We start from the raw sequence: 18,546 nt of genomic DNA, 5'->3' as shown, positions 1-18,546 counted from the left end.
TGGCGCAGCGCTGTATATGTGAAGCGGAGATGGCATTTAATAGCAGCGTAAACATTTAAAACCAACACACAAGGACTACAGCTCATCTTCATCTCCTACTTTTTAAATAAATGACACTTGCCATTGTACTTTAGCCTCATATTACACAAGCATGGAAAATGGCATTTTATTTTACTGATGTATGGTCCAAGGATTAAATTATGTGAAATACGAGCAATTTTATAGTTCAAACCAAAAAACCCTGGCTTCTTAATACCGTTTAGATCCACACGATTCAGTTGAACTTCACTGTAAAATTGTCCTGCAATTAAAGATTGTTATTTGAAAAAAAAAAGATAATTAGATAAAAGACATCTATTTATGTATAATGAATGAAATATAATATATGTGTATTTTGCAGCCCTATTTTACATTTTGTTCATGTACAACATGTTTAGATGACCAGAAGGGCTAAGCAAGGGGGAAGGAAAAGGGAACGATGACACTATCATTGACTGGTCACTTTTTTCACAGTCTTTCTCTAAATCTCTGTGTTGGCAGACGTGAACAATTTGTGAGTTTGCCCTTGTCATGTCCACGACCAGGACTAGCTGAGAGCGAGTCAAGGCACAGTCAAGGCCAAATGACAATGAAAGGCAAATCGTTTTCGAGGCCAAGCCTTTACTTGTGTACTAGAGTACTGTACATGAACTAACTTTACAGCTGGTTTGTGTACTTTGTGTATGTGAAAGTAAAGGACAAGATGATCATTGAGCCTAATTTATCATCTATAACATAGATTTTCTATTTGTTATGGAGGGCACGTGTCGAATGGCTCATCACCTAGAAATGACTATATACAGTTGTGCTCAAAAGTTTGCATACCCTGAAAGAAATTGTTAAACATTGCCATTTGTTTGGAAAATATGACCGATAATGTAAAATAATATTTTCTTATTTAAGGATAATGGTCACGAGAAGTCACTTATTATCACATAGATGTTCGACTTCTTTTTAAAACATGATGATAAACATGATGATAACTGAAATCACCTGCATGTTTGGCCACATTATAAACACACAGGTTGACACACAGAGATTTAAATGGCTATTATAGGGATGTTTTCATACGTGTGATTCAATGTAATTGTAATTAGTGTCTATGGATAAATATTCAGTGAAGACCCGCCTTCAGTACACCAGACAGCATCTAGACAAGATTCACAGCTTCTGGAGAAGAGTCATTTGGAATGATGAGACCACATAGTCACAACCATAACTACTATGAGTGGAGTCAACAATGCCTACGGTGAAAAGTACACCATCCCCTCTGTAAAGCATGGTGAAGGATCTCTTATGTTTGGGGGCTGTGTGAGCTTCAGTGGCACAGGGAAGTTAGAAATAATTGATGGAAAGATGAATGCAGCATGTTATCAGAAACTACTGGCAGACAATTTGCATTTCGTTAGCATGAAAGCTGCACATGGGATGTTCTCGGATGTTCCCACATGACAATGATCCAAAGCACAAGGTAAGCTTAACCGTCCAATGGCTACAGCAGAAAAAGCTGAAGGTTCTGGAGGCCATCACAGTCTCATGACTTCAATATCACTGAGCCACTTTTGGGAGATCTGAAATGTGCAGTTTGTGCAAGAAAACCAAAAAATGTACATGAACTAGAGGTGTTTTGCCAAGAAGAATGAGCAGCTCTACCACATAAGACTGTAATAATAATAATAAGATTATTACATAAGACTGTATGCCATCATTGATGCTATTAGGGACAATACACCATATTAAGAACTAAAGGTATGCAAACTTTTGAACAGGGATTATTTCCTTATTTTCTGTTTTGTTTAATGATCGTGCCATTTTGTTATGCCTTACATATGAACTTGAGTCCTATAAGAATTTTTTTTGCCTTCTCTTTTATGTTTTCATAGAACATGGTTGGCTATGTTCTCAGAGGTAGAAGTGAAAGTTGCATCAATCCAATAAAAATATCATTGGATATCACACACAGAAGCACACGAAATTCTGAGCCAGAACAGAAAAGATGAGAATGGCGAATAGGGCTGAAAAGAAAAAGGGTTCAAATGGAGAGAAAAATATACTTACTGTACCCGTATGATCTCAAACACAAAGCACATTGCAGAGAAAAATGCAAAAATGTTTTTTAGTTGTTGTTTTTTATGTGAAGTGCCTGAAATCCTTTGCACTCTTCCCAGTGGCATGTTTAAGAAGCTGAAGGGAATCCTTTCTGCAGGAAGACAACAGTCCACAAGACACTAGGGAGTATATGACCTGGCTTGCTTTCTTTGCTTTTGTTTATTTCCTATTTAATATACTACATACTTCACAGCCGTGGTAGCTCAGCGGTTAAGATGTTGTACTACTGATTGGAAGGTTGTGAGTTCAAATTCTAGGGCCACTGAGCTGCCGGTGCTGGAACCTAGAGCAAGAACTTTATCTGCTCAGTTGGGTAAATGAGATAAAATGTAAGTCGATAAAATTCTAGTAGCTCATTAGAACCTTTCTAATGTGAACCTGAACAATTAGTCCTCTTATTAAATTTATACTCAGTATACCGGGGTCACAGATCTTCAGAAATACAATAATTTCTGGTATAAATGGTTTACAAATACTTGGTCAAGACCAAGCCCATATTTTATTGAGACTAAAGTACAAGACAGACACATGTCCAAGACCAAGCCCATATTTATTGAGACTAAAGTACAAGACAGAGACATGTCCAAGACCAAGCCCATATTTATTGAGACTAAAGTACAAGACAGACACATGTCCAAGACCAAGCCCATATTTATTAAGACTAAAGTACAAGACAGAGACATGTCCAAGCCCAAGTACAGAAAACATCATGAGAATGAACTCAATTCCTAAAGCCCTAGTACATGGATTTAAACCTGTATAAGAGCATCTAGGACACAGCGTTAGTGTTTTAATACAGAATTAAATTATGGTGAAAAATAAATGTATTGAAAAATAAAAGTATTGAATATAAAACCCAGATAAATCATACATGACTGAGCTGGACCTGAGATTAAGCTTTTGCTTTAATTTGGTTGGTTTTACATATAAGGAATGTGTTTAAGTGTCTGTCTGTGATGAAGTGCAATATTTGAAGTGCAATATTTTTCTCCTGCGAGTCATTAGAGTACAGCTATCACTCACACGTTGTAAGATTCATGAGGAATTTCAAGCTGCAACGTTAATGCGTAATGACAGCTTTAATGCCGTAGATGTGTCTGTTTCGGTGAAGTTCATTACAGATTTATCTAAACCGGGCACGAATGGGGCTCACAGTCTTGTTTAGTTTCATTCACTTATTTTACAGATTAATATTAGGAATATTGCTGTCACATTTAAACAGTTTTAATTGAAAGTGTACGTGCTATTTTAGACTTTTTTACTTTCTCACTAGCAGGAGATTTCTTTGTCTTTCAACTTCTGGAAGTTCCTCAACAATGTCGAATGGGATTCAGTGAAACATCACTTAAACATGAAAATCTGCCAAAATGTTTACAGCATATGGATTTAAATGGATCTGTTGTTAAATAACAGCGTAGAAACAGAGTACTGAGATATACTGTATTACCTCCCAAACAGTTTTAGACTGACTGTATTCTCCTAGTAAACCAGTATCGATGTATTCATCGTTAGAGACTTCAGAGCTCTTCTGTAAATCACTCTAGTGCATCAAAAAATGTGCATATAAATATTCAAACATTTACAATAGACATAATCCGTGCTGATCAAAGCTGGATGTTCAAAAAGATAGTACTAAATTTTAAATCTGGGGAAAAGACTTAGGGTATTAGATTAGGGAAAATTCCTGTTTATTTAGGTTTGTTTGCTCAGAAGGTTTGGAAAACAAATCATTTTGCTTAGCAAAGTTTGGTATGTTGAGTTTCTTAGTTTATTTTAAAGTCATATATGATCATTTTTTGTTGTTGTTTTGTTTATTTGTCAGTAGACGGTGCCACCTCCTGGAGTTCTGACCCTCCAGCCCCAGCTGCCTTGCCGGAAGTAGCGTGGCCCCGTTAATCGACTTGTGTCCTTTGTCATTGCCCATCATCTCACCCAGCCCTGTCCCCGGACTCGCTCCGCCCACTCTCTCTCTCTATCTCTCTCTCTCTCTCTCTCTCTCTCTCTCTCTCACACAGGCATTGCATGATGGGCCTGGACCAGACATGGTGCTCACTGGAGGCCAGCTTAGCTCGGTGCCACCAGCATTACAGAGTTGCACAGAGAGGTGGGGTGGCAGGTCCATCCAGAAGAGCTGTGAACAGAAAGGAAAGTCCTGAGAAAAGATGTGTGTCTGGTATGAAGTGAGTGGATGAATGCCAGCCATGGATTGTCTGATCCAGGATTTTTTATGATAATAATAAAAACATGGAGGGGCCACCAGGCCAGACGTAACTCCCCCGGCTTACACGGGCGCTCCGCAGTTTGACTCTGGATCCAAGGACGTCTGAGAAGACCGGACCAGAACTGTTCAATTCTGGTCTTCCTACCTATTGGATTCTCTCTCATTGTGCTCCACTCACCATCTTCAATCCCGTTCACGTTCTTGGTTGATCATGTACGAGGGTTTGTTTGTATTATTTTGAGTTGCTTATATTACAGGCCTCTTAAATTCATGAGGCAACCAGTGAAGTTATTCTGAACAAATATCTATGTGTAGCATGAAAGGTACCACAGCCACCAGAAATCCATGAAGGACTCAAATATATCAGCAGTAATGTGTTTCATTATTTGTCAGTGTTAGTCCAGCGTAGACCTTTCCATGTGCACTGATGTGATAAAATGAGGTGAAGATCATTTCATCACCTTGCATTCTTCTGCTGAGAAAACATATTTCAGATAAGAAAAGCTGTCAACTCAAATTATTTTGTTTGAAATGAGCATAAACAAAGGGGAAAAAAAACAGCATCGTAAATAAACATATCAGTCAGCGACACAATCATGAAGACTCGTACCTCCAGCCACCTGTAATACAGTTTTCATATTGCTAATACATTATTATAATAATATGAAATGCACTCCATTTATGCTAATAAGACAGTTTTTTTTAAACTGTGGACTTCCGAGCCAAACCTGCGTACCACGCTTGTGCAGGATTTCACAAAAGACTCAGTGTGTCATTCCAGCCTCATTGCCCCTGTACTGTGCTTCATGAACCACACCACTGTGGGGCCGGGGCCCCGTCCTGATCCTTATAATCAGCCCTCTCTCGCCTCCTTTTGCCTCAAGGCCATTAAGCTAAAGGGACCTTAGTAGGTAGAAGCTATGTGGTTGGATTACATCCAGAAAATGGCAAAGCAAGGGGGGATTGAACTGTGCTATCTGAGACTAGGGGAGTTTAAGTCAATTGAAAGTGTTTGCTCATGTGGAGGAAGGTGTGAGCCTGCGAGATTTAGGGAAATAGCGGAGTGTGTCTAGTGTGAAGAGAGACCCAGTTGTATGGGACAGAGTGCCTTACTGGCAGGAATGGATACAGCATGAAATGCGTTTTCCAAGACAACTCATAGTCCTTGCGTGGACTGTATTGGAGATTTTGCATTTTTTTTTAACATTCAAACTTGCAGCTGTCAGAGTTGTTGGGAACGTCTGTGAAAATATCAAATGTCAATCTGCGTGTGCTTGGTACTACAGGAAAAGTGCTACGGCTTCGACCGATCGGTCAATTCAACATTTCTGTTCTTTATTTCTTTCACACCATAATGATGTTTTGTTTTTTTTTCCAAAGCACTTTTTGTTGAAGCATGAGACAAATTAGCGCCATGACATACTACCAGGCAAGAGAGTCGGTCAAGACATTTCCATCTGTAACGCAAAGCCTTGGTAATAAAAGAGGTTCAAGGTTAATTAGAAGTCATAACAAACCAAAAACTTTTGTGAGAATTAAGAGCAAGAAATGACAAATCTTCCCATAATGAGAAAAAAAATTGAAATTTGTTTTGCTGAAACTCGTTTGTAATGGAAGTCCAAGGGAACAAACTGAATTCTCTCAGTAACTTTGTGAAGTATGTGACTGTGCATAAGGTAGTGTTCTTGCTTATCCAGTTTCCTTCCATCTTCCAAAAAAAAAAACATCCCTGTAGGTGGATTAGAACAAGTGTGTGCATTCCAGGCTTCACGTGACTCTGAGGATGCATTTCTTAGGTCTCACCCTGTCTGTCGCTAGCTGGTTTAAGATAGAAGAGATCCGGCTGGTGCGAGAAAACTGGCCAAGACGAATATATCCAGAATATTTTTCAGTGCAGGAAAAGTGTCCAAATCCGTACCTGTGGTGCTCGCATACTACAGATTTAGTAGATAGAGATTAAGTTGGAAAATGTTAATAGTATGCTTAATATGCTTTAAAAAGTTGTGTCACAATGGTACTGGCCACATTACATCTACTTTGCTTACTTTGCTTGAGGAACGCTAGAGTCTCCCAGCTGGCCTTACTGGATCGCTTGCAGTATAGCTTGGGAAGCTAATTCTACATTTCTAACTCACCCTGTATTTGTTTGACTGGTGTCTGCCTGAAGTAGTAACATTCAGCCTAAGAACATCTTTTAGTTTTAAAAGCAAGCATGATTGATTGGATCATTTCATTATGTGTGAGAGTGGAAGCTACATTCTGGAGTACTTTAAGGAGTAATTTGTGCCATAAAAACTTTCTGGAAGACAAATTTCTCTCTGGTTTGCCTTCATGTGCAGTATGTTCAGATAAAACTACAGCAGGCCTCTGCTGCTTTGCAGCCCACACACAGCCTGATAACTGTGCCAACACAAGACGATACACGAGTACACAGAATGTAACTAATAAATGCCAAGCAGTGAGGAAACATTTTTATCTGAGAAGCTGCATTCTATTTAGTCACATATCAGAGACCTAAATCTTGGGGGAAATGTGAGAGAGAAAAAAACAACAACAACAATGTGCCACAGAGAAAATGCCCTGAAGGTGTTCAAAGGCCCTGAGAGTTTTGTACCTGAAACATGCATTTGTACCAGTTACTGATTCACCGAGTGGTTGAAGTGTGTTAGATTTAATTGCTGTTTACATGTGGAGATGTAGGAAGAGAAAGACAGAGCATCTATTGCACAGCTCAAGCTTTTCCTGATGAAGCTGTATCCTGCCTGCTGTGGGAAAAAAAGAAAAAAAAGAAAAAAACATTTTATATTACTGAGGAAAATATTGAATCTGTGAAAGATGGCACATTCAAGGGGCCCATTTCAGATCGATATTACTGTGTAGTGTTAGATGTGTATTTACCTTGTACAGCTGTACTCCTATAAATATGGTTTAATGTATTATTGATAGTTTCAAAGACTTAAGTGATCAAATATTTTTATGAAATGCAACAGTGCGGATATATTAAATTTTGCTAAACTCTTGTTTACCTGTATGATATTCTGAAATACTGTCAAATAAACTCTTGACATGGTGTAAAGTATTCATTTTATAGTAATCATTAAACTCATCTCCGTTTCTATGAGTGTGAGAGGTTGTTAAAGGTACTGAACAACACAAATAAAAGAAATGATCATAATTAAAGAGTTGTATTTTTTGAGCTCCTTAAATTGCTTACGTTTAAGAAAAATAATATTGTACTTTGTTTTCATTATTTGTATAAAAAAAAATACCACTGCTTGATGCTCCAAACCTGTATCCTGTTGTTTTTTTTGTGTAATAATAGCATCCCACCACTAGATGTCAGGAGAGATTAAAAAATAGTGCAAAGTTTTTATCAGTTGGAATGCAATTCAATTACAATTAATTGATTAAATCTAATATATAAAATAAAACACTACAAACCTCAGTTAAAAAAAACAGCTCGGCTCTTGACATTTAAAAAGTCGGCTCTTTTCGAGCACGACTCGCATGCGCTCACTTCGGACTATGAAATTATTTATTAATCTCTCTATTATCATCTTTAACAATTGTAATTGTGTAACATTCATTAATATGCAGATAAATTAGTTTTTAAAATAAAATAAAAATAATAATTTAAAAACTGTCGCCAAACCACCTAGTGGCGCTGTAACAGTCTCAGTCGCTATCTCTCTTTCTTTCATTCCTTTTCTCTCTATCTCACTCTCTCTGTCTCTATTTCTTTCTTTCTCTCTCTCTCTCTCTCTAAGGGTGCGTCTTTGTCCGAGCAATACTCTTGTTTGTAGTTTAAGTTAGGGATTTGCTGTAATACTGTAATACATTTTAGCAGTAGACCTAACATTTCCCAACAAACATGCTTGTTTAAGGTGAGAAGACATAAAAGATCAAACAAATCAAAAAGAAACCTCCAAATTCAGGTTTATTGTAATTACAATTTTTCACTATCATAAAACTCATAAGTGAGTCATTGCACAAACACTTGTGCACGTGCTCTTAATAATAATAATAATAATAATAATAATAATAATAATAATAATAATAATAAATAAATAAAGTTCCAGTGTTTCTGGAAAAAATGTTCGTTAGTTATTAGTTATGTCTGTATTCTGCATCTTGACATGTTATTTTTGTATATGCATTTATGTATATGTTTATTTATGCATATGTATATACATTATTTCTCTTTTTATATTTTTATATAGTTTTTATATATTTTTTTTCTTATATAGTTTATACTTTTTTTAAATTAATTTACTATTATTTTAATATTTTTTTACTTCCTATTCTAATACCGGACGGTTGCATAAAGCACTTCACTGCATGTCGTACCCTGTATGTATGTGTATGTGACAAATAAAAATTTGATTTGATTTATGTAGGCTGGAATTATTGTCAACTCTTTCTATTTTTATATTTGAACGCTCTAGAAGCCCGACTTCTCCCCGTAATACGAAAGAGGAAGATTGACTCGATTTGAGACGCACCCTGTGAGAATGAAACCATGGCAACCACGAAGTCACATGGAGCGGTGTGTGTTGATGATTAGCTCAGTTATTGGAAGCTTGTTTGTGTAAATTGAACGTTACTTTATCATGTCTGCAAAACGGAATCTTCCAGCATGGATGGTGGCATCTGATCATAAAAACGGGCAGACTAAAGAGTCTCTAAAGAGGAAAGCGGAAGTAAACACAAACAAACGATTAGGAAAAAAGTGCATCAAAAGGTATTGCTGTGCAGAAGGCTTTAATGAAACTGAATTCTTTCTGATTGATTGATTGATTGATTAATTAATTAATTAAATGTCTTTTTTTACCCTCTTATACCTGTTTGAAGGCAAAAGGGACACCTTGTTTTTGTTTATTGTTTTTTTTGCTTGCAGAATGATGTACTGGATGAATGAAAGGGAGCTTGTAGAAGCAGCAATCAGTGTTCTAAACAGAGAGGTGAGAGAGGCTGCTCAGACCTAGCTGCTGTTTTCAGCAGGGTGATACTCAGTAAGATTGTATAGAACCGAAATAAATCTAGTTTGCTTTGTTCACATCAGGTATCTTATCATTTAACTTTGTTGGTCTTTATGTGACAGCCAGGTCCGGGAGAGAGACGTGCTCCTCTGAACACTGAAACAACCCTGATTCCAGAAACTGATCACGAAGAGACGACAGACTCGGACGTTTCGGATCCAGCCCTGGATTATGCTGAGCAAGAGACTGTACCGTACAATGACCCTCTAAAGGAGAGAAGGTGTGGCAGTGCATCAGAAAGCTCTGGTGAACAGCCTTTAGCTTCGTCAACAGGTTTGGACAAGAAAGCTGAGTCTAAGGAGGACAACTGTCAGAATAATCCTGATCATGAAGCCCTGCAGGTGCTGCAAGACATCTTTTTCAGCTGAAACTGTAACGAGACAGCTGAAGGGTTTTGTTTGTACTGCACTAAAACTGATGAACTGCTCATTCATTGACAACACCAGATTAATCCTCTGTTTACAGCCTTCACTCAGTGTCTTGTGTTGCCACAAGGCTTAGTGTCAGCTAAGGAAGGATGTAAACAAAAAATATATGAGGATGAATAATTGGTAGGTGATTAAACATTATATGTCTTGGTAAAGTGTTGGACCACCACCAACCACCAGAACATATTGGAATGATCTTGGAACAGATTTTGTTCTGGAGTCATGAACACCGTACTTTTAAACAACGTTCCCTAAACTGCTGTTAGTGTGATGATGCTGTAGAGTGCTAACATTTTTCAAGTTTCCAATTAAATAAGTATTTAATGAAGCTGAGATCTGGTAACTGGAATAACCCATAGAATATGAGTTACATCAATTTAATCCTCATTAAACCATTCAGTGAAACAATGTGCTCTGGGAATGGGAGCAGAATCATTCTGTTAAGAGACCAGTGTATGGTTACATCATAGGATCGAGGTGATCAGGTAGAAGATACCAAAGGAAAACAGCTTCTGGATTTCCTTAGTGTTGGGGTAAAATATATCTATATACGACAGTGCTCTAATCTTGTGCACATCACATGTGCAGTCACACATTCACGCTAGTTGAGAAGATGAAGAATGACTCCTTGCTTTACCACCAGTGCTGATTTTTTTAATGCATTCAGCTGTGTAACGAGTGATTTGTACTCCACAGCCTTAATAATAATTAATCTCCATCTCTCTCATTATACCCTGTAGTGCTGTTCTCTGTTCTCCTCTGTTCTGTGTTGAAAGCGAGAGCATCATAAACTTTCGACCATGACTTCTATTCCTTTTTCCTTTCTAAATATAAATGCGTCTAAAAATCTCTTCAGTCACTGTTTATCATAACATGGCTACTCTTTATATCTGATGGCCTTCCCATCCTTTAATGGGGATGGTCTTTCCCATTAATCCCATTTTTCCCTCTTCCTATCTTGCGTTAAACTCGAAGCAAATTTTTTACGTGTTCTACAGTTGATCAGTCGGTTTTCAGGTTTCGCCTTCATTTGTCACCCATCTGTACTTGTATATATATGCCCCAACTTATTGTATGGGATACATCCTGTTTCCCTGTAAATGCTGCACTTTCTGTCCTTTTATTATTAAGTGTAATCGATATGGTCTGAGTTCATGTCTATGAACGTGTTAGCAGATTGAAACAGCTGCCATAGTGGTACATCGGTTTAAATGAATAAACATTTCACACTTTTTACATTTTTACCTGCTGTCGATTCTTAAAATGAACAGTGTGATTATGTGTATAGTTAATGGAGTGATCTCGGTCATGTGTTGGAATGTAACTCGCAAGAACAGAAGAGACGGAAAACAAGAAAGCAAGATTTTTATCAGGGCAAAGGATTCAAACCAACACAAGCACAGACAGCTCATCAGACATGTGTACAAATTCCATTCTTAATCAAACCCCTCTGCTTCAGGACAAACAGTATGGCCATGTGTGTAAAAGGGTGATACGATAGTCCAAAAAAAGATAAACATCGTTTAAAATATCTTAAGTTGAAAATTTACTGCCATCACACTTCTGTGATGTAAATGACTAAAAGCTTTCATATGAAGGTTCCTATACATCCCCAGCTCTTTCTCTATACGTCTCCTAGCCACCATTCAACCATTTCTAGTGCTAGAACAAAGCAGGGGTCACCCAGAATTCAAGTTCTCAGTTTTCCTTACTGTTTACAGTCCTACCATCATTCTCTTCATATCAGTTATTCAGGTCTGTGCTCACAAAATAACCGTCAGCAAGATGATTCAGCTGCTTCATCCTGAGGAAAGTGTCCAAAAAACAAAGCCAGAGAAAAACAACACATCCACACACACACCTAATCGATTGAACAGGATATGACTTCCTCATAAATCATAATACTGCCATGATTCGTTGCATCTTACAGCTTTTCCTGATTTGCTTAATTTGTTATTTAAAAATCACTCCACTTCTTTTCCAAGTCATAATTTATCAGTTATGGCTAATGATAGAAGAGTCACATCTTGAGTGGCATTGATATATTACAGGAAAAAAATATTATATACAAAAAGCATCTTGGTAAAAAGTGGATGGCTGGACAAAAGAGAAAATCAGTCTAAAACATGACGTTTAAACTCTTAGGCTGGTTTCAAAAGGAAAGCGCTGCCTCTCACAAGCACAATAACTACTAATTGGATAAAAAACAAAACAGTTTCTTGGGACGAAACGTTTTTTAGATGCTGATGGTGGAAACGGAGGACTGACGATCGAACACTGTTATAATGACAGAAATGCTAAAGTGTTCTGTTGGTAATGAAAGCAAACAATCAATACTTTTGTTTACAGCCTGAGTTACAGTTATGTGCTTGGAGCAGGCGGCCCTTCACTATACCACATTACCAGAGAAGTCAGTAAGAACAGCTTTTTTTTTTTGGCTAGCTGCTTGCTAGTTTAGTCCCGTGGTGTGCTTGTGTCTCGGATGGAGAAGATCCTCGGGTACGGGGAACCGACACGAAGCTGCTAGAGTCCGCCGTTCTCTGACAGTAGAGGCGTCTGGCTGTTTGCATGGCCATCCACAACACTGACCTACAACACAGCACATGATGAACCTTACAACTCATTTCAGGGTATGAAATAGTCTACAATACATTAACAGTGCAACACTGTGACTCAGTGAATGGTGTGATAGACAAGTCACAGGCAAACAGACCCAAACATTTCCTACTTAGTTTACTGAAACAAGAATGTAGACATTATACTGAACCCCTGCAGTAAAACTCAAACAAAACCATCTTGTACAAAGTGCTTTGCTGTAGTTATGAGATTAATATCGTTAACAAGGAAGAGAAGCTCAAAGCCTAAATGCTGCTGTGCATTTATCTTAAATACAAGTTCGCTCCTTACCGGTCTCTAACACCCAACCCCCACCCCACCCCCTTGAATTCATTCGAGTTATAACTATCTGCGACTCTTACACTGGAGACTCCTTCCAGAATATTACAGACATTTAAAATCAATTTATATGCAGTGTCCAAAACATACACTACATGGCCAGATGTATGACACCGGATCACCTCACCGATGTGCTCCTTCACTAAACTGTGTAGAATGCCTTTGTTCATGTCACTGGAACTAAGAGACCCAATCCTGTCCCAGCATGACGATGTCTCCGTTCACAAAGCCAGATCCATGAAGACATGGTGTGTTAAGTTTGCAGTGAAACCAGTTTGGATCTCCAGTGTCCTGGACAGAGGCCTGACTCGGAACTAAACGTACTGAGATGAAAACGATGCAAAAACAGACCGCTTATTAAAAGTAAGCACATACCTGTTTGGGCTTATAGACTCCGAGTTTAAAGCGACAGCAGATAATATCTACAAAGAATCCAACCAAGTTGTGCAGCATGCCTAGGGGAGAAAAAAAATAAACATGGAGTACTTACACACTGTAAGGTATAAATTCTTAACTCTTTGTATAAAACAAAGCCACTATGTAAGTTTATTGTACCTGTCGTAGAGAAGATGCCCCCAACAATGCCACATAAACGCACAAGGAACTGCCACAGCGGCATGTGCTGTTCTGTTACTCGGACCATAAGCGAGCTGAAGTCGTACTTCATAAAAATTCCCGAAACGCCGTGACTTCCAGCTGCATGGTTTATCACGCGCTCCTGCAACAACCAAACACAACCGAACCATTTAGTAGCCCTGAAGTGATCCTTATAAAACAGAACAAACACAAGTGCTGACTATGTGACTAAAAGATGTGGCAAAAACAGTAAGTCTTCGGTCTTCCAACTTTGTGACCGCTCTGATTTTCTCAGACGTAATACGTCCGTGCTGTCGTTATGGCAACCGGTGTGGATGAGAACGCAAACGTGACTAAAGATCTGAACAAACATATTTATAAAAAATAAAAAAAACTACTGTCTAAATATAGGCTTAGTTTACAATTTTTTTTAACTTTATTCGCTTCGATCTCACTACACCAGACCAATCTTTCTAGATTAAATCAGAGCTTGTGTCAGTTTCTTAGGCCATGAACAGAAGCTACAAAAGCCCTGAGAGGCTGCTGTGGGTTTTATGAAGCTGGTTTAACAGGATTGGGCTACAATCCTACAAGTCATTGTTTAGTAACAGGTACAGCCACTTGGAGGCAGGAATGTCAGAGTCTCTGTCAGTTGTTCTGCAACAGGTTCCTGACACACCTCAGCAACACTCTCTTTACCTTCATTCTTGTTTCTATTCCGTGGGCAAATGTTTAAAAGACATTGAATTTAAAATCGTCATTCTCTGTATTAAAGTAAGTTCAGTGTTTCACATGCTTTCCCTGTAGTTTGAAGAACTATGCCATGACTTTAGACCTTTTCCTGAACCTACCCGTTCTGTAACGGAGTACTGATGCGTATCGGCTGTCAGTTTGTAGGTTGCCAGTTTGGTCGGTACGATGGTGATGAAGTACTGAAACATCTGATTATCTGACACAGGGTGAAAAAAATATTAGTGAACCTTACAGTAATGCTATTAACCGAACACAAGAAATAAATGTATACTGAAATGTGTAAAGTAATGTCTTTTCCAGGCGCCTGCCATGTCACTTACGATCCGCGGACACTTTCTCTGTGCCGTCCAGCGGGTTCAGGATGCCTGGGATTACTTCACCGAAGGACATGTGGTCTATCCGGTGGGAGAAGTTGTATGCTGTGGGTTGATAGGAACACTGCTAGTAAGACTGCAGCAAAGCTTTACAGTATGTTGGCATGAGGATGAATTTACATAACAAATTCGCAATGATCTTTTACTCCTCTTGAAGCTTTAGATCACTAGCAAGCTGACTTTGCTTCAAAGTGAGCAAACGCAAAACTTCCACAGAAACAAATAAATGCACAGCTAAAAACACTGATAGCATGTCAGTCCAGGAGCTTTACTGTGAGTCATTTCTTGTAACATTATTAATTGGAAGTGGAAAGAACTTACTTTCATGGCTGACTAGTGCAGCTAAGTGAGCATGGCCTCTTGGATGTGGGATGGCCCTGAAATAGAGAATTACACTCATGTGAAAAGATAAGGTAATGTATGTATTACACTGCAGGTGGAGTCTCGTTCTGTAAGTTAAATTGGATGTTGAAGCTAGTTTTCTATTCAGACTGAAGCTGCAACACCACAAGTTCAACAGGAACCAAATAATCACATTTTTCATTTCCTAACAAATAACTGACAATATATACACATTCTTCGTTCTTCACTAAAAGTATGTGGACACCTGACCGTCCCAACTATTCCAGATTTAATCCTCATATGCTGTTATAAGCAGCTGCACTCTCCTGAGAAGGCTTTCTACTACATTTCAGAACATGGATGTGAGGATTTGTGTTCATTCGGCCACAAGAGCATTAATGAGATCGGACTGATGTAAGATGAGGAGTCAGTGTTCCAGTTCATCCCGAAGGTGTTTAGAAATTGGAAGAGTCAGAGTCAATGAGAGTCACTTCAACTCCAAACTTGTCACACCATGTCTTTATGGAGCTCGTTCTCTGCACAGAGGTTGTCATGGTATTGTAATGCTAGATCATACAATAGAGACAATCGTCTGCCTCCAACTTTCAAATATGATGCGATACAGCATACGGTGTCCACGTTCCTTTAGTGCATGTTCTTTTATTTATTTACTGAAGCAGTAGTGACCATAATGTGCACTGCGTAACTGAATCACTGTCGTCATGAAAATATAGTCATGAGATCGAGGATTTTTTCACTGTGAACCAAAACATAAAAATTTGAGGTAAAGAAATAAGATAAACGTCTTTTAATCTCATGCAGAGGTTTTGTATCATGTATTATTGATTCATTTATAATAAAAACCTTGCTTTAGTGTTTGATTAATAATGAATAGAAATTTGTAATTGACTCTTGACCGTACAAAGAGTATTTCTTTTACTGAACAATGATCATAAATACAACATGCTTTATTCTTCATGGCTGCATGCCATGACCTTAAAAGCTGTGCTCCATGCAGAATACTTTATATAATGAGTTTGGTGTAATGACAATGTTTGACTGGTCAATAGGTAGCAAATATCTACAAGAGGGTTGAACAATAAATGCAGAGGCGATGTTGGAGGTAAACGCATACTTGCCGACCGTGATGTGGAAGTTTCCAGCCACTTTATTAACGTAGAGGTATCCGTGTATTCTGCACGCGTCGAGTGGCTGTGTGGGACTGTCCTCTCTGAAGAGAGAAAAGCAACAGGACACTGATGAACTGCACTCCTGAGACAGCACAATAACATTGTTTCCAGATCTGATGCTTGCTTGAAGAATGTGTTAAGAAAACAGACATCAGATGACGACTGACCTTGGGGGTAGTGCAGTGGGGGCTCCTCTCATCACGTTTTTTAAGAGGACGTCCTGGAGCGAGTGCTCGTCACGTAGCCTGTCCTGAATCAGCATGAGTGTCCTGGAGGGAACAGAAAAAAACAAACAAAAAAAAAAACCATGAAAATAAAAACGAATTTCATTGCTGAAGTGACATGAAAGAATGAACAACTGTATAGAGAGCGGAGGATGCATGCACGCGCATACACAAAACGATCCTTTCATTTGCAGTATAACTAAATAAATAACTGCAACTCCATTCACTCCATTAAACAAGGAAGAAATCTGAACTCGACATAACATTCTTCAAGGACAAATTTATTTGCAGGATGGTCATATATTTGGATGGATGTGTGATTATTGATTGACGTAAGCAGACCTGGAATTTTTCTGTTATCAGGTTAATGAAGTGTAAGTAGACTTTTCCAAGTCACCCTATTAACCTGTACTTTTAAACATGATCTGCAATTCTGGTTCAAAACTAAACTAGTGTGTCATTTAGACATACATAAAATAAGTGAATACATAAGACAGTGGTTTATTTACCTATGCCATAGTCTCTGTTGAGGAGACAGATCAAACACAACCTGCAAAAGAGCCATAAGAGATGTTATAACCACCGACTTACGACATTATTTACACCAGCCGTGTTCACAGTGTTCACACTCACCGGTTCATACTTCAAGCCATCTGATGCTACCATAGTTTCAGCCAGGTCCAAAACATCTGCACCCACAACTGGACAAAGATGGAATGAATGGGATTCTACTTTTTAAGTTATCCTGAACGTATAACGAAATCACACACAGCACTCTAACAGCATATTCAGTAAAAACCGATGCGTTTCCTAGACGCAGCCAGTTCTGAAAAAAAAGGATCTGCTACTCAAAATCAACACTTCTATTTGATTAAATTAGTTTAGCATCAGTCAGTCTGTTTGCACATCTTGTGTCATATGACTTAAGGCAAAAGCAGTTTAAAAAATAATTATACTTACATTGACACCTCATGGCGACCGTAACGTCTATATTTATTCTTAATTTACTGTAAGAGAAGGTTAAAAAAAAACAGAACTTGATTTTAATTTGTGCATAATCGAAATACATACCATTGCATTCAGACAGTCTTATACAGTACAGGTCATGCGTTCATGGAAATAAAACTATTACCTAGAAAAATCTGTATCCACTTCATATTCGTACTTCATCCATGTGTCCCGATAGACAAAAAACTCAAAGAAGGCCAGCAGTGCCATGGCAGTGAAGGCAATAAGAGACACTGAGGACAAGAAAAGCAACTTTCACTAATTGTAACAATGGACCAATGTCCCTTAAGTCTGGTCTTCAAATCAGAACTCAATATCCTGTATGTGTTCATGTTAAAATGTCTGCTCTGACAGACCAACTGGTCATCCATGGCAAGGCTTGATGGAACCTGTGGATGAAATGACCAGGATTTAAAGAAAAAAAAAGGGGGGAATAAAACTCACCGGTCCCACCACTAGCTGTTGTTTCCACATAACTCTCAGGCACCTTGGGGAAAGCATCCAGCTCCTTTACTAAATTTACAGCCTTCTTTCGAGACAGTCTCAGCATCTTTGGAGTAACAGACCACTCCTGAACCTGTGAGGAATTGATCAGATAAACACCAGCACATCTGTATGCTGTATAATAACCACAGTGTTAGCAGCTAGCACACATTACCGTTCCTTACGTCTAGCTAGCAACTTTTGTTAGCTTCTCCCTTAAGATGGAGCTGTTTCTAAACCGGCAGTTTTACAACAGGAACAAAGAAAAAGCTACAAATGAAAAATAAAAAAATAAAAGGCAACGTTAACCCGGAGCTAAGAAACAGTCGGAATGTCTGTCCAGCTATCGCTAGCGAACACCTGTAATTTCACACGCTAATAAAAGCTAACTAGCGTTCAATGCACCTACCTCGAAAATGCTCCGTTAAATAATCATTGTTGATTCAATGTGTCGAATCTAAACATTTCCCCCCTGTGACACCGGGATTATTAAACATGTAAACGGAGTGAAAGTGAAGAATGTTGTATCAGACGGACCCGCTGGGGTTTTGAGTCGTGACGATACCTTGCTGGTGCATCATGGGAGTTGTTGTACTTCCTCGACCCCTGTCATTTAGTGAGTCGATTCATTGGGTCAAGTGAACCGAATCTTTGCGAGTCTGGATTTGATTCACCGTGTATTTGATTCGATTTTTAATTGCATCTTTTATCAATAGATATTGTCAGAAATCTAGATGTAGATTTAGAGTTCAATTGAACAAGCCAGAATCGACAATGGCAAAGAGAATTTCAACGAGTCGTCGTG

The 18,546-nt window shown here is 38.5% G+C and overlaps 3 protein-coding genes across 20 annotated transcripts in view; 2 read left to right on the top strand and 1 right to left on the bottom strand.

The window, feature by feature from the left end:
• Positions 1-7,487, top strand: part of magi2b (membrane associated guanylate kinase, WW and PDZ domain containing 2b) — a 128,953-nt gene extending 121,466 nt beyond the window's left edge. For 13 of the 15 annotated variants that reach the window (XM_027135283.2, XM_027135281.2, XM_027135280.2 and 10 more), the window contains one exon: positions 3,974-7,487. In XM_027135283.2, the coding sequence (XP_026991084.2) occupies positions 3,974-4,030 (57 nt within the window). In that variant the 3' untranslated portion in view covers positions 4,031-7,487. Of the gene's footprint in view, positions 1-3,970 lie in introns of all 15 variants that reach the window. The other 2 variants (XM_047802281.1, XM_027135276.2) reach the window with 1 other exon arrangement.
• Positions 7,488-8,112: 625 nt separating this feature from the next.
• si:ch211-127m7.2 lies at positions 8,113-11,072 on the top strand. The gene is made up of 4 exons (XM_047802434.1): positions 8,113-8,253; positions 8,815-9,110; positions 9,267-9,330; positions 9,471-11,072. Exons 2-4 carry the CDS (start codon positions 8,980-8,982, stop codon positions 9,774-9,776), a joined length of 501 nt encoding a protein of 166 aa, XP_047658390.1. The 5' UTR covers positions 8,113-8,253; positions 8,815-8,979; the 3' UTR covers positions 9,777-11,072.
• A 112-nt stretch (positions 11,073-11,184) lies between these two features.
• ergic2 (ERGIC and golgi 2) lies at positions 11,185-18,329 on the bottom strand. 4 transcript variants are annotated; one of them, XM_027135657.2, is made up of 15 exons: positions 18,151-18,329; positions 17,917-18,011; positions 17,703-17,835; positions 17,383-17,491; positions 17,211-17,257; positions 16,884-16,951; positions 16,760-16,800; positions 16,194-16,295; positions 15,972-16,067; positions 14,816-14,871; positions 14,441-14,539; positions 14,219-14,316; positions 13,347-13,509; positions 13,167-13,246; positions 11,185-12,425 (listed from the first exon to the last, which is right to left on the bottom strand). In XM_027135657.2, the coding sequence occupies exons 3-15, from the start codon at positions 17,806-17,808 to the stop codon at positions 12,360-12,362; spliced, it is 1,131 nt and encodes a 376-aa protein (XP_026991458.1). In that variant the 5' UTR covers positions 17,809-17,835; positions 17,917-18,011; positions 18,151-18,329; the 3' UTR covers positions 11,185-12,359. The 4 variants fall into 4 exon arrangements, with proteins under 4 accessions (XP_026991458.1, XP_026991460.1, XP_026991457.1 ...); XM_027135659.2 differs by having other exon boundaries at positions 17,927-18,011; XM_027135656.2 differs by lacking the exon at positions 17,917-18,011 and having other exon boundaries at positions 18,151-18,328.
• Positions 18,330-18,546: the final 217 nt, after the last annotated feature.

Source organism: Tachysurus fulvidraco, chromosome 17, assembly GCF_022655615.1.
Source record: "Tachysurus fulvidraco isolate hzauxx_2018 chromosome 17, HZAU_PFXX_2.0, whole genome shotgun sequence".
NCBI classification, from domain to species: domain Eukaryota; kingdom Metazoa; phylum Chordata; class Actinopteri; order Siluriformes; family Bagridae; genus Tachysurus; species Tachysurus fulvidraco.
Note: the sequence above shows the minus strand (reverse complement) of the source record. Positions and strands in the feature narration are given on the sequence as shown.